The sequence below is a fragment of the Limulus polyphemus genome, unplaced genomic scaffold (genome assembly GCF_000517525.1).
Source record: "Limulus polyphemus unplaced genomic scaffold, Limulus_polyphemus-2.1.2 Scaffold199, whole genome shotgun sequence".
Lineage (NCBI taxonomy): Eukaryota > Metazoa > Arthropoda > Merostomata > Xiphosura > Limulidae > Limulus > Limulus polyphemus.
In genome coordinates this window covers 828,589-844,159 of record NW_013665809.1, presented here as the reverse complement: position 1 = coordinate 844,159, position 15,571 = coordinate 828,589, and the positions used below count along the sequence as shown (strand labels likewise).

At 32.0% G+C, this 15,571-nt stretch overlaps 1 protein-coding gene across 2 annotated transcripts in view; it reads left to right on the top strand.

Moving 5' to 3' along the window:
- The first annotated feature begins 2,969 nt into the window (after nucleotides 1–2,969).
- LOC106478320 (ras-associated and pleckstrin homology domains-containing protein 1-like) overlaps nucleotides 2,970–15,571 on the top strand; it is a 122,937-nt gene continuing 110,335 nt past the window's right edge. The window contains exon 1 of one of the 2 annotated variants that reach the window (XM_022381913.1): nucleotides 2,970–2,988. Coding sequence is in view for 1 of the 2 variants with exons in the window: in XM_013938858.2 (XP_013794312.1) it covers nucleotides 7,502–7,503 (2 nt within the window). In the remaining variant the exon portion in view is untranslated. Of the gene's footprint in view, nucleotides 2,989–7,405; nucleotides 7,504–15,571 lie in introns of those variants that run through there. The other variant, XM_013938858.2, reaches the window with a different exon arrangement.

The window sequence follows — 15,571 nt, the reverse complement described above, 5'->3', positions numbered from 1 at the left end:
AATCCCTTATAGTGATGACACACATTCGGCATGTAATGCTGTTTGAATACAAGAAGGGAAACAACCCCTCTGTTGCCACAAAGAAGTTTATGGAAATGTTTTGAACGTCCGCAAGTGTCAACGATAGTTCAGCAAATTTCGTTCAGGTGACTTAAGCCTTAAAAACTCTTATGGCAGAGGCCGATATGTTGGAATTGATATTGATGCTCTGAAGACGATTGTTGAGTCTAATCCAAGGCAACACACTCGTGAAATGGCCCTGAAATTGCATATTTCTCATGAAACAATACGTAAACATCTAAGGAATATGAGAAAATTCCTTAAATCGTTTCCAACGTCTGAACGTTGCTTCGTCTCTTCTGGCGCAAGAACCATTTTTGGACAGAATTGTCACAGGTGATGAAAAATAATTATGCGAATATTAAACGCCAAAAACAATGGCTCAGTCCTAGACAAAAACCACTTCCGACCTCAAAACCTGGACTCCGTCCGCCGAAAGTGATGCTTTACATTTGGTTAGACATCAAAGGAGTAATTCATTTCGAACTCCTCAATCCACAGCGAACTGTCAATGTAGAGATCTTTAGTCAATAACTGGAAAGTTTAAATCAAGCTCTTCATCAGAAACTCCCTTCATTCGTCAATCGGAAAGATGTTCTTCTTCTCCACGACAATGCACATCAACATGTGACACGTTTGACGCAACACAAGATTATGGAGTTGGTTTGGGAAGTTCTCCCACCCACCATATTTTCCAGATATGGCACCATCAGATTACCATCTTTTTCGTTCGCTGCAATACCATATTAATGGGAAAAACGTATGCAAATATGGAAGGTGTTAAAGAGGACATCGACATGTTTTTTTTGCTTCAAAACCAAGTGATTTCTTTAATCGGGGCATTAACAACCTGATTGTAAGATGGAAAAGCATCGTCGATAAAAATGGAGACTATTTCATTTAATAAATGTTTTGTTTTGCTATACAAGTTGTTCGGGTTTTTTCATCTAAAAAAAGCGACATTAATTTATTGACGACCTAACATTTAAAAAAAATATGAGAAGAAAATAGGAAGGTTTTTAAAAAATTAGTCTGTGTGGAACAAATGAGAAAATAAGACAAACCTAACTGTGATGCATGTATTTCAAAGATGCATTTCATAATTTGAACGAGTGGGAACTGGGCTAGCCTTCTTGACTGTGAATCACCCATAAGTGCGTTATAAGAATTACATTCGATTCAAAACCTTTGTGGCAGTGAATGCCTTCTGTCTGGTCAGTAGTTCAAAATATAGGATGGCTATACCTGGACCCTAAGGATCTCTGACCATGTACTTGTTTAGCCCAAGTGAAATACTTCATAATTTTCAATGTTTGTTTTTTCTTGTATTAATAGGAAGTGTATGTAGTAACAAGAATTTACTTGTTAGATTGAAAATAGAAAATCTATGTAAGTAGTACGCTTGCGTTTGTCTGTCCGAAACTTTTCTCGCAAATTTCTCAATCGAACGTTATAATTCTCATATCGTCAAAAAGGTCTTAGTCCGGATTCCATATTGGCTTTTCTTTTTCTTTCAGAATCACATTACCTGTTTTATTGTTGTTGTTATTTAGTCAAACTTTTCAATCCATCGAGTATATAGTACACGATGCCGTTGTCATCACGTGACGACTGGCTTCAATTGCAGTTTTTTATTTGCAAGGTATTTCGCACAAACAACACTTAATCCGCGAGTAATTTCGTAAAAAAAGAAATTAACATTACATTAAATACAATTATTATAGGCTTTCTTGACTTATTTAGTTCTGAAATACACATGCGTAGTTCATTCAAAACCATATGTTTATCACTTTGTAAACACGCATTCAGTCGTTTTCGACATAATCAGCTAAGTTTGATTTCTCTATAACTTTACAGTTATGTTACTTTGCTACAATTTAGCTTCGATTCGTTTCATAGACTGCTATAAACATCTCATAACTGTTTGATACTCTGTAAATTGTAAACATCCCCAGTGGCACAGCGATATTGTTTGCGGACTTACAACACTAGAAACCTGGTTTCGATACCTTTGGTGGGCAGAGCATAGATAGCCCATTGTGTAGCTTTTTTTTCTCAATCTATAATTTTCACGCACGGAATTTAAAATACTATGTTTTCTTGCGGGCATTATGTATTAGATCGATAAACCCTGGTCTATCAAAAAATAACGCGGTCAGACAACCAAACTCACGCAGACGTAGCGTTAATAAAACTATACGTCTAGTAATGGTGTTTATGATAGTGTACAGTGTTTGTTTGAAGTTAAGCACTTCAAGCGAAGGACACGAAAACTATCGCAATTGTTTTGCGGGTCGTGGCTAGTTAAGAATTGTTGATCTGCACTGTAAATACAAATCAAATGCTTGTACGGGCCGTATAAATTGTGTTAAATTGGCATTTTTTAAAAATTCTCTATTACTTAATACGTTGTTAAACCAAAAAAATATGTACGCTATATCATAGATGGATAAGTTTATTCTGTAGATGCTATGGTTAATTTAAACACAAACAATTAATTAACTGAATGAAATCATTCAAACATGACCAGTGAAATGCTTTCAGATGACACTTGTTCTAAACCTAAATCTACCACATATTTAAAAGTGAATGTTTGACGTTCTGTGGTTTTTCCCCATGACCACTGCATGTCAGGAGTGAAAACGTTAAGCAAAAAAAAAAATATATATATATTAACTTGCGTTATAATGTTATGTTTTTAAACATGTTACTACAGTTATATATGGATTTATATATAATTTTAAAAAGGTGTTTTTTTTGTGTTTTTGTAGTACGTTCGACTTAGATTTACAATATTCTCCACGTATTTGGAATTACTTCACTGAGGACTGAGGTTTGACAATTAGGCGTTGATTTATGAGTTACTGTTGTTATACATCCGGAATCTTAATGTAGCTCTTGACGTAACAGGAAGATGTGCTGACTTTGGTAAGTTTAAAAACGATGCTGCTTTTGTGACAATCTTCCCAAGCAGGAAATTTATGTTTGCAGCCTTTGTCATAACAATTTAATGAATAGTTATTTTGTCATCAAAGGAAAAAAAATATATGTAATAATTTATTGGCAACGTTATCATGGCAACTGCACCAATCTACAATGATTTAGCAAATTACCAATGGCTAGAAATACATGTCAAATAAACTTGGATATACAGTAATATAAATATATATTAAATTTTAACAATTGCTTATAAACAAAACGTCCCTGGTGAGGCAGTGATTAGTTTACATATTTGCAACTCTATTATTTTTGTAAACACAAAGCTACAAAATGGACTATCTGTGTTCTGCCCACCACGGGTATCGAAACCCGGTTTCTAGCATTGTAAGTCCGCAGACATACCGCTGTGCCACTGAGAGGCGTGGGTGGTGTTAACTATCTCTCTTACCTTTAGTTTATCAGTTCAAAATTAGGAAGGGCTAATGCAGAAAGTCCTTGTGTAGCTTTTCAAGAATATCCAAAATAAACCGTACTTTATATGATAATTTCTGACATCGATCTTGCGTAACGAAGGCGTATTCTATGACAAGACTTACAATATTTCTTGGTTTTACTTTGCAAAAATATAGTTTATATTATATATGAACATTTTATAAGATAAATTTCCTTTTAGCGTTATAATTTGGTCGGGATCTGTACGATGCTGTATTTAATTTAGCTTGAGTGTGATTGGTCAACCTGCATCCAACAGTTAACAGCTTCGCAGTAATCGCGAAGTGCGTGAATAATTTAACACAATGAACCAATTGAAAATCATCGGTATTTTTTAATATAACATTAAAAGACAGCAATGGACCTTCTGGTCTGTCTAGGTCATCCTATCCATTAAATCATACTGAACACTTAAAAAAATTCAAAGCCAGCCCTTATCATTCGAAGCTTTCCCTTAAACTCCCTTAAGTTAACTGCATCCACCACATCCAAAGACATCCTGTTCCAGAGGCAAACTACTCTGTTGGAAAAATAAAGCTGTCTTGGCTGAAGATGACTTCTTCCCTGCCAAAATTTATACTTGTGTCCTCTAGTCTTACCATTTTCACCATTAAATATGAAAAAGATGATGCATCAGTATTATCAATTCCCTTGACAATCTTAAACACCTCAATCAGATCCCCTCTAACTCTTCTTTTTTTAAAAAGAAAATATGTTCAGATATCTTAATTTATCCTCATATGATAACCTTTCCATCCTAATTACGAAAGCAAAGTTCAAGAAGAAAGCACTGTGTGTGTGTGTAAAGTCGTGTACGCTTTGTTACATACCTGGGAAACGCTGCTTTAAACTATTGATTTTATAATGGTAAAACAATGAATGTACCCCGTAACTTCACGTAAATAAGGACTTACATTCATGATAATAATATAAAATTGTGAATAGTTATTTTATATTTTCGGGTTTCGCCCATGGTCGTTTTATGCTTTCAAAATACGTCTCTAGAATTTTCTAAATTAGTGTTCAACGCGAAATATGAACGTGTTGAACCCTCTATTATCGTAACCTTAAATTTACTATGCTCTTTAACGGCTCAGCGGTAAACCTAAAGGCTTATAACGCTGGAAATCGAGTTTCGATATTTGCGGTTGGCAGAATGCAGATAGCCCATTATGAAACTTTGTACTTAATAATAAAAAAAAAACACAATGGGGGCAGCAAAACACAGTTGATTCAGGGAACTTCATATAGTCAGCAAGAAGTCTTAAACTAAATTTCGTAGAATACTTATGGAACTTATTTTGGCCATACTTGCTACTGAGTACCTTGTTTTGCCAAATTTGACTCTTTCAGTGAAATTAATTCATACAGTCCTAGCTCTAACCACTTTGAATCTAAAGATACTCATGTTCTGAGGATGTTAACTGAGTCACTGTACCCTATAGATAAATGTTATTCTTAAAGATATTATAACATTGTTATTGAGTTACATGAGAACAACTTAACTATAAAATGTTGCCTCTTTAGTTTTTGGAATAGTTTATTTTACTCAGTTTTGACTAAGTTATCCTGTTTATTATATTCACTAATATCAGTTTGTAGCATGAAGAAATAATAGGGATTTCTGTCCAATTTATTTAATATAAAATTTCAAAATTTTCAGGCATAAAACTGCATGTAATTTTAACTTTAGGACATTAGTCAAAGAAGTTGCTAAGTTCCTTTCGCTTTAATTACCTATTGTAACAAGTGCACCTTGCATTAGAAAAAAATCTGTAATACTGAACATACTACGTAAAAGTGGATCTCTTTCCCTGGCGGGTCAGGTTATACCTCGAGGCTACATCCTCTTTATTTTCGATAGGAATGACCAATAGTGAAAAATGTAGCACACTTACCTGAAAAGAATAGCGTTGTCGTTCTTCACAGATCTTTCAATTCCTAGTAAAGGTGCCATGCTTCATAAACACAACCATTTTCATTGTTTTGTTGAAAAATAAAGATTGTTTCAATTTGTTTTACACTGCGTCCAGTCTTTTTTATTCAATAGAGCTTAATTCTACAAAACATTTTCTGCTCAAATCTCACGTTATTATGCAAATCCTATGCTACGACTTTTAAAGAAAAGCAGTGTATCTGAGAATATTACATCATAATAATACAGACTGGAATGGGCCTGGCATGGCCAGGTGGTTAGGGCACTCGACTCGCAATTTGCGAGTCGCGGGTTCGAATCCCCGTCACACCAAACATACTCTCCCTTTCAGCTGTGGGGGCGTTATAATGTGACGGTCAATCCCACTATTCGTTGGTAAAAGAGTAGCTCAAGAGTTGGCGGTGGGTGGTGATGATTTCCCTCTAGTCTTACACTGCTAAATTATGGATGGCTAGCGCAGATAACCCTCGTGTAGCTTTGCGCGAAATTAAAAAAGAAACATAACAAACAAATAGACTGGGATGTTACTTTTAATTCCGAAAATTGTGCTTTTTACATTTAGTCCTAACCCTAACAATTCTTACTTGAATCATGAAAAAAGAACCCAACTTATGATTAATGAAAGATTTACATAATGTGAAATAATCGCTCAAAATAGACCTAATTATACGATTTTCATTTTTTTTTCAGTTTTACCTAAAGCACTGGACAATTTGGACGTAAATGGGTTTACACTATTGGCAAGGCTTAGTGATTACCCCTGAAAACATTGTTTTGAAGCTATTTTGAAAAGAAACTAGTTAGCTTGTAAAACGAATATTTCACGAAAAAAAAAAGAGAGAAAATTAATTACGGAAATATTTTATTCTCTTACTAAATAATTTCACTTAAAATCGAAGAACAACGCTCGTAGCCCTAACGCCGAGCCTAATGACGTCACATATTGTTTTATTTATCTAGAACAAAATCCAGTCAAGCCCACACGCCAGTCTTCTTTTAGCAGATAAGCACATTTTCGAACACAGGTATTCACAGGTAAGAAATCCTTGTTCAGGAAAAGAAGTTATTAGAGTACCCATGAAAAATCTTGTTAATCCAAGATAAAATTTTAACACCATTCAACACATTTCTTTACAGTCTTCAGTCAATTTATGGAAATAACTACTCAATTATGGGAATAAAAACCATTATGTTTTGATTCGCATCTTCTGTAGATTTATTACTCTAGTAATGACTGCTTATTGGCTAATCAAAATTACTTACCTATCTTAAGAACAGAGTCAAATTTTTAAGTTGCATTGTACATACGAAAGTATAGTTTATTTGATGTCAAGCACAAAGCTACAGAATGGACTATCTGTGCTCTGCCCACCACGGGTATCGAAACCCGGTTTCTAGCGTTGTAAGTCCGCAAACATCCCGCTGTGCCACTGGGGGAGGGCAAAAGTATAGAAGTTAGAACTAGAGAAGTCAAATGATTGTCAGTAAAGTGGAGCATAATATTCTCCAGATTGAGAATGATATGTTGTAAAGGTAATTTAAAACATTCTTAAAGAAGTGGAGGCAAACTGAAATAAACAAAGGACGTCTCGATTGTATAATGCATAGAACCAACCCGTTTGTTAACATATATACATACACTAATTTAATGACATCTAATGAAAAGTAGTTAATCATATTGCCATATGTTTAAATTTCGCTATTCCCGAAATCGAGAAAGCCAGATGTTTAATAAGTGATGAAATAATTATTTTATTTTATGAATGTAAATTCTACCTTAAATTAAGGAGACTTCTCTGCTTCTACACATTTTTGGGTCTTCGTACGTCAACTAGGATTAAATATTAAGTCTCATGTTTGCAGTTCTATTGTTTAACAACAGATGTCGCATTGCTCAGACTAGTTCGTTATCACGAGAAACGCGATTGAAGTAAATGAGTAAAGTTAGGTTATCACATGGTGAGTGAGTGTGTGTGTGTGTATTTGTTTGTGTAAAACTAAAAGATAATCAGTGTTCTTTTTCTCAGACTATTGAGATCTTCTTGAGGCGTGTTATTCCTGTGAATAATTAATATGTAAGTTTTTTATTTTATATTAAGTACTTTCAAACTAGAAATCTAAAGAAATTAGTTAATCATTCAACTTTGAACATCATGCTCCGAGTCATTCACTTCAGAAGTTGAGTCAACTTTACGTAGATGGTGACTGAAATAGTACAATGTTTAAACGTAAAGCGTTGCTATGGCTGAGTCCCGTAGATACGGGTTATTGCGATAAGCTAAATTTAGACTTTTAGGCTTAACATATTTCGCTCGTTCTGTGTATCAGTGATCTAATCGAAAGTTCTTTATTTATTATTATTATTATTACTTACTTTGAACTTTAAATAAATTGTATTCAGTACAATATTATCAGCGGTAGAAACCTAGTTCGGGCCTAAAGACTCGGGTTAATGTCAATTAATATTTCGAATCTTAAATAACCACATGAATAAATTGACTAACAAAAAACTTGAAAATATAAAATAGAACATGCTTAACACTAATATGCGCAGTATATCGGTTATTATTAATATATTAATACTGGGCTTATTATACATTATTTATGCTGTAGTTGTTGAACTTGAAGTCTAAACCTTATTTAATAATTACTAAATTAGTATCTGAAGAACAATTGGTTTTATTTTGTTAGTCGTGTTTTAATTTTTTTATTTATTTACTTTTTAATGTTCTTGTACTTGTAGCTTGTAATTCTTTCGAACTGTTGTCTGAGATATTGAAGCATAATAAGGCTTATGGAAACCTCATGTTTAATGTAGTTTTTGAAATAATTGTGAATGGAAATCACAGAGATAGTACTAAAGGTACTGCTGGTAATCAGGAAGCACTTAAAGTTGGAGCTATTGTAGAATTTAGAAATTTACGGATAATCTTTCTGTTAGCAGGAAAGTACTTCTTGTAGGAGTTCTACTTCAGATTGCTATATTATACTTCTAAGTTCTAGATTTTTACAACCTTCATTTATGCTTGAAAAACGTAATACTGATATAATAGTAATAGTTTGGTAAAACTTTTGTTTTAGGAAGGCCTCATAAATAATTCAAAATTTAATAAAAAATCAGTATCAGACATAAACTACTTTGTCAAGTAAGTTTAGTAGATGAATGTTCTCTGTTTACTTCAACTGTTTTATGTTTATGAATAGTGATTGGTGTTAGCATATATTGTAGTAATGAAGACACAGTGTTCTCATTAAGTTTATGGAAGACATTTCTATATCTTAATGAAATAAAACTAAAGTAAAATTAATTACAAAACTATCACAGTGATACATTGTAGAAATATTAAAACCTCACATTGAATTACGTATGAAACCTGCGGATTAAGATGCAAATCAAGATAAATATTATTTATCTACAAGACTAACAGAACTTCAGTGTAGCTTTTAACTTGTTCTTATTTTTAATGTGATTTTATTGCATTCAGCAAAATTGGCGTTACTCATTGAAACCCACATTTTTGTATCCTAATAATCTAAATAATATGCATTAATTTTGTAAATATTCAAAGTATGGTTTATCAAAGAAGTGCAATATTATTACAGAATATTGTTTTTACTTTTGTAGTGTATTTTGAACACAAAATCAAGCTTTATTGACACTCGCAGGTATTAATTTGGGTACTTGTGTTTATTATACTGTATTTGTGAGCTTTTGTGTACCTCTCACTCTGGAACTTTAGAAATTAACTGCTAACCATTATCAAGGTAGTTTACATTGAATTGCTTATTTTTCTTTTGGTAATATAACTGTATTAAATTTAGTACTAATATAAGTAGTCTCAAATAATTAGGGTCCATTTTCTTTACTTGAAATGGACCCACAAAAATGGAAATTGGGTTTTGAATATGAGATATTTACCCTGATGGTAGTATCACATATCTGATAAATTTTGCTAAGGATCTGACACCATAAAATTTAGCATTACCCCCCACTGCTTCTCACTAAATCCTTCATGGAAGAAGAGTTTGTTTGAACTATCTGACTGTAAGTTTAAATAACACAATTAAATAGCAATGCATTCCGAGAATTTATCACTCTATTAATAGATTGCTATTTTTATTTGAACCTATCCAGATTTATAGCAGTTTATTGGTTTGTTCAGTGAAAAGTGGGACAACAGTTTACTTGATTATATTCATTATAAAAAAAATGTAGTGCTTTGATGATGAATCATTACAAGGATGATATAGCTTCTAAGTAAAAATAGGAATCTTTTAACACCACCTTGTGGTTAAATATAGGAATAGACAATATAGATTGACTGGTAGGAGTTAAATTCATTTTTAACAATTTTGAGTCAGCCCTGTCAGTTTGAGATTACAAATAATTTGCTGTTTCCAAGTGGCATACCAAGCAACTTAGTGCTCATGTAATTCCATGTGCACTCTGCATAACCATTTGAAATATATTGTTAAACCACTTTGATGTAAATGATATAACTTTACTTTCTATACTACATAATGCCCTTCATACTTTATTCAATACGTATATTTAGCATAGATACATTGTATAGGAGGATTATTGAAATAGTTATGTACCCTAAATTACAAAATTTCTGTGTTTGAAATTTCAACAAAAAATTTGTCTAGAAAATATTTTTAAAATATCCATAAAGTGAAAAATCACAGTGTTATTTTGTCAATCTGTTATAGAAGATTTGTGTTAAAGTCAAACTTGTATAGCTTATGAGAAGTTTGAAAGTGATAGCTTAAATAATGAATGTATACTTTTTTTACATTATCTCTAGATAGGTTGTGAAATTTCTTGTAGTATCATTTAATGTTTTACGAATTCATACTTATGAAATTTCACCTTGATCAAACCATAAGATTGAAAAATTTAGTACAAAATATTTATAAATTAAATTATTTCTAAATTACAAAGATTCTGTTTCCAGCATACTGGCAAAGTATTAGGTAACACAGTTACAGTATAAAGGAGATTTAAAATGTATAATTAGAAAGAAGACTGTGTATTTTAGGGAATAGATAACTTTTATTGTAATCAAGATGATTATTTCCAGTAGGAATTCAATGTCAAATTTACAGCTTAGGAGACTTGTATACTTCTACGCACATATCGCCAGATTAATAGCTGGTCTTTGCAAAATAATAAAATCCAAGTACGGCAAGAATTTAAGAAAAACTTTATCTAAGAATAATACCATCTTGTAAGGTAATTTAGTTGTTTACCAAGATATGACAGTACATTAACATTTTAGGGAATTGGAACACTAGCTAATTTCTCTAAGTTAGTAAATGTAGAAAAACTTGCAGTTGTCTTTCTCTATTAGGTATTGAGTCTAGCTGTTGTGCATGAATATGCATTTTGAGAGAGAAATTCTCAGAGTAAAGTTTCAGATAGGATGTGAGACAAGAGAATTAAATTTAAAAACTTAAGTTAAATGAGATGAGCAAAATTACAAAAACACAAATGTTTCTTCATAAGCAAAACATGCAATATTATTGTGAGTTTAGAATCTTAAGGAAATGTTCTTGACAGCAAAAGAGAACAAAGATATTATCTGTATAAGTTTTGTTCTTTTGAAACAAAGACAGTCTTTTGTCTTGTGTAACCTGTATATTTATATATGGGAGCATACTATTTATAGCAGTTTCAACTTTGGGAGGAGGCGTGTCATTTTACAGTGCAAACTTTTGAATATATAATATTAATGGAAAAAAATCAAAGATGAGGCTTGGTTTTTCTCTCTTTTCTGATTTTCTTTCACTCATGAGTTTTTAGAATAAAGTAAATGTACAGGATGGAATTATCTTTAGTTCCACAATTTCATCCACTAAGAATTCTAATATTGATTTCCTACTTGTACTTTAAAATAAAATTTAAAAAAAACTTACCTAATATTTTCAATACACACTTTTATAGTCAAATCTTCTTAAATATTTTTGTAGTTTCTATAGCTTACACATTTCTACATAACTTCTAGAAGAATTTCTTTCTTATTTACTTCCAAAAGGAAGATTGAATATATGTAATTCTGAATCTTTCAAAGGAAATATCTTTTGTGCTGTCATCATTGCCTTTCCTTCGTTTAATTAGCAAGGCTAGCTGTGGACTTACTTGTACATCATTCTATATCTTCGTAGTTATTACACCTGTTCGTGTATTGTACTTAACAGACTCTTAGATGTAGACCATTGCAGTATGAAAATGATTGCATTACAAACAGTTTATGACTAAAGTACAGTACTGTATGTGCATGTTGGTATCTATTTTTGCAATACAGATTTTAAAGACTGATTGCTTTTATACAAAATATTACATGTTACCACACATGCTAAATATTACTACTTTAAGAAATATTGCATAAGTGACAGCAACTCAGATACATTTAGTAAAACTCTATCAATGGTGATTATGTTTTATAATAATAAGCATACGTCATGCATGATGTATATCAATTGTTTTTTACTAGAGCTTATAACATTTGTTCTTATTTCTCTCTACACAATAAAATAAAATGTTTACACTTTTCTCTTAAGGAAATTGGGTATCCTGGATCATGTCATCAAACCATCATTCATTATTTTTTTGAATGGAAAACTTCATCCAATCAGTAGTGATGAAGATACTGTATGTAAATGCCCTGTGTATTTATGCCTTCCTTAGGTAAACAAAGCTTAACTCTTATAAAACATTAGTTTTATGGTACATGAAACTGAAGGAAAACTACATTTTAATTCAAATTTGAAACAACAAATTAAAAAAGGTTGAAACTGTTCACTGTTCAGTATAGTTGAATTTTTTTCAATAGAGATTATTAGTTGGAAAATAAAATAAAAAAAATACTTTTTCTTGTAGTGTCTGTCACAAAATACTTTGTATTATTATTCTATCTCATATTCGTTTTACATATAGGTAGATATAAGTTTTTAATTAAAATCCAGCAGTATTTGGGATAAAACAGAAAAGCACATAAACTAAAACATTTTTGAGAAAGAGTCAAGAAATAATGCATAGGTGACAGCAACACAAATATATGTAGTAAAGATATTTCGATGGTGCCATGTTATAGAATAATAAACATACAGATTTGCCTGGTGTAATTCTCTATGTTATCAAGGAAAAGTTGCTTTAAAATAAAAGTATGTTAACTTGGTTAGAATTAATATGAAATATTACTGATTGTTTCTAAAATGAATTTGTTTATACTTAATGTTCTTGGGGAGTTGTGACAGTCACTAGGCTGTATTTTTACATTAGAACATGATAGTAAAACTAATTTATAAGTGATTAGCGGGAGAAGAATGAGAGTAGGCTTGTCTCTCTATCAGAAGGTGAAGCTTTTTAATAAACTTGGTAGAACTTTGTCACTATGCACTCAGAGGGGACATATGAATATTAAAAAGTTGTTGTATGGGGATGAGCAATTGTCTGGTTCTAATTTTATACAACTTTAATCAGAATAGTTTCCTTTGTTCTTTAGAGGTAAAAGCGTGTCCCCCCTCCCAGATACACTTGTAACCCTTCCTTCCCTAGAATCATCCTTGTAGCCTCCCTATAAATCCAATGCAATAACTCAATATTTTTTTTTTTAGATAAGGAGACCCAAACTTTATACAGTATTCTAAATAGGGCCTGGTATCTGTATGAGTATAATGATGTGATTTTATCAGGTTATCTTTCAAGGAATGTGTGAGCTACAAAAAATGTTTTTAAATGTTAGATAAAATCTCACCTATAAAATCTTGTTTACTTACATTGTCAATCAGATGTTGATTTTGTTTTTGATTAGTTTTTCTCTTTTCATGTAATGCATATATGGTAATCTCTTTCAAATTGTGGTTAACTACTGCTGTTTATGAGTCATGTTGGGTGGCATACTTTTTGTGTTTTAAACAACACCTCTGAGTTAAATCACCTGTATATGGTGCACTAATTAACACAACTGTTACATATCTTGTTAATGTGTGTGACATTTTTAATAGCACATATCATGTGTAAATTATAGACAGTAAACTTCATGTTCAGTAGAAACAAAGGTAATGTAAAATGCATCTTGCTGATTTTAAAGGAAACTACTCTAGAAAATTGTCATAGTGCAATCTCTAAAGGTGGAGGTGTTTTTCCATTTTCACAAATACTCCCACTTACATAGATTAAATAGGCCTAGGGCATGCAACTGTAGTTGATTCTGTAGATCAGCAATAAGCTAGGTGAAGTGCAGTAGCCCTATGCTTTTACAACACATCATACCATACTAATAACAATTCCCATTCCAAATTGTCAATTAGAAGACAAATTATCAAAATCTGTATGGATGGTACTTAGAATGCAATAACTGGAAGTAAGTAATCACATTGGATGAAGCACTTAACTACTTAAGTGTCTGTAAAAGTTTGGGCAAGTTATGATTGTCCTGTGTGTGATGCAACGATTCCAACAAAAGACCTGCAAGTATGAATACCAAAATTGTACATCCTATCATATTAACTTTTTAAAGATATTTTATATTAAACTGTAAAACAATATACTTCAGTGGCTAAATTTATAACACTTTTTTAAAACCATCCTGCATGCTGGTTGAAATCTCTTTGTCAATCATGGATTTATAGCGGTTACAGGTTGCAGCTATATTGATGAATTAAACATAAAAAAAAAAGTTGAAAAAATATGCTAAAAATTAATATTTTATACATCAGGCTAATTGAACACTATTGTACCACAAAGAAATACCATCCTTGTATGGATTGGATGCTAATAAGATGTGGCTTCATCACATGTCTAAGTCAACATGCCAGTTCATACATAAAATGGAAGTACAAACACATTCATGCTATATCATGTCTTTGGGTTCCTCATACATGCTCTTAGAATTCATTGTTGTATATGATTGGTGATGGACTTTAGAAAGCAGGGGCAGCATTGACATCAATGTATTTTGCAGAAACCTTTTGCTGAGAAGCAGTTCATAACCAGGTTTATTACACAGAACACCATCATTGGTGTAAGAAGGGGTTTTAAGGCATAGGTACTTATCCATGCACTGTTAACTGTAATGCGGAAAAACTATATTTATTTTAGCCCCATAGGCTTTGAGAAAATTAATCTACAATCTGATCTTCAATTCATGAATCATATGACGCCAAAGTTTCGATCAGAACTGCATGATGTTTTCCTGTGTAACTTCAACAGAATTTTTATGAGAAAAGCCATGAGAACATGAAAAGGTTGTTAGAGTAGTTTATAAATTTTGAAATCTGGTTTAGATACCAAACATTGAACTTTTGAATATGTACGTCATGTTTATAAATTAGCATACTTGTATGGTTTATTTTACTATTTCTTGTTCCAAGAAAATTAACCAAGTCAAAGGTGACCTTTGTGGAGAGAAAATCTGATCATGTACAGCTCATACAGGCAGATGACAGCTACTGAATTTTGTAATGTAGTGGGTTTTCAAAACATACATAAACTGTTTCTCCTTAAGATATCTCGTATTTTTTCTTACATTTTAATTATATTGTTGTTGTTTCTGCTGTACAATGGCCTTTTCAAATGTATAAAACTTGTTTTCGTGATGATGATAAATGTTAATGTTGTGATATTGAATCATGAAATTGTTTTACAAACTTGGCCTTACACGTGCACGTCCTTTCAAATTAAATTGTGTTATCGGTATCAGACGAGCTCGTTAACCTTGGCTTGTGCCTTGCAGTATTATTGTATTACATGATTTTCTAAACATACTGTGTAAGCAGTTTTTATTACGATATTTCATTTCAGTGTTAGACGTCTACTTTTCACCCCAGCAACTGTGTACAATATAGAAACTGAGAGCTCTTGTCATCGTGCTCAGCAGCTGTATAGATTGTAAACATCTGCAAGCTATACACGCAATCATCGTAAATGTATAAGGCTGTCGAATTTCTCATCAAGAATTGAAGGTGGACTTTGTATTTTTGACGAAACTGACAAGAAAGCTCAGTATGAAAAAATCCCCCAAGCTAATAAGAGTCAACATTTTATTGGATAAATTCAAACTTAAAAATTTGTATAGATGTTCGTTTATGAAACTTGAATTAGAATTTCATTATATATATATATATATATATATATAA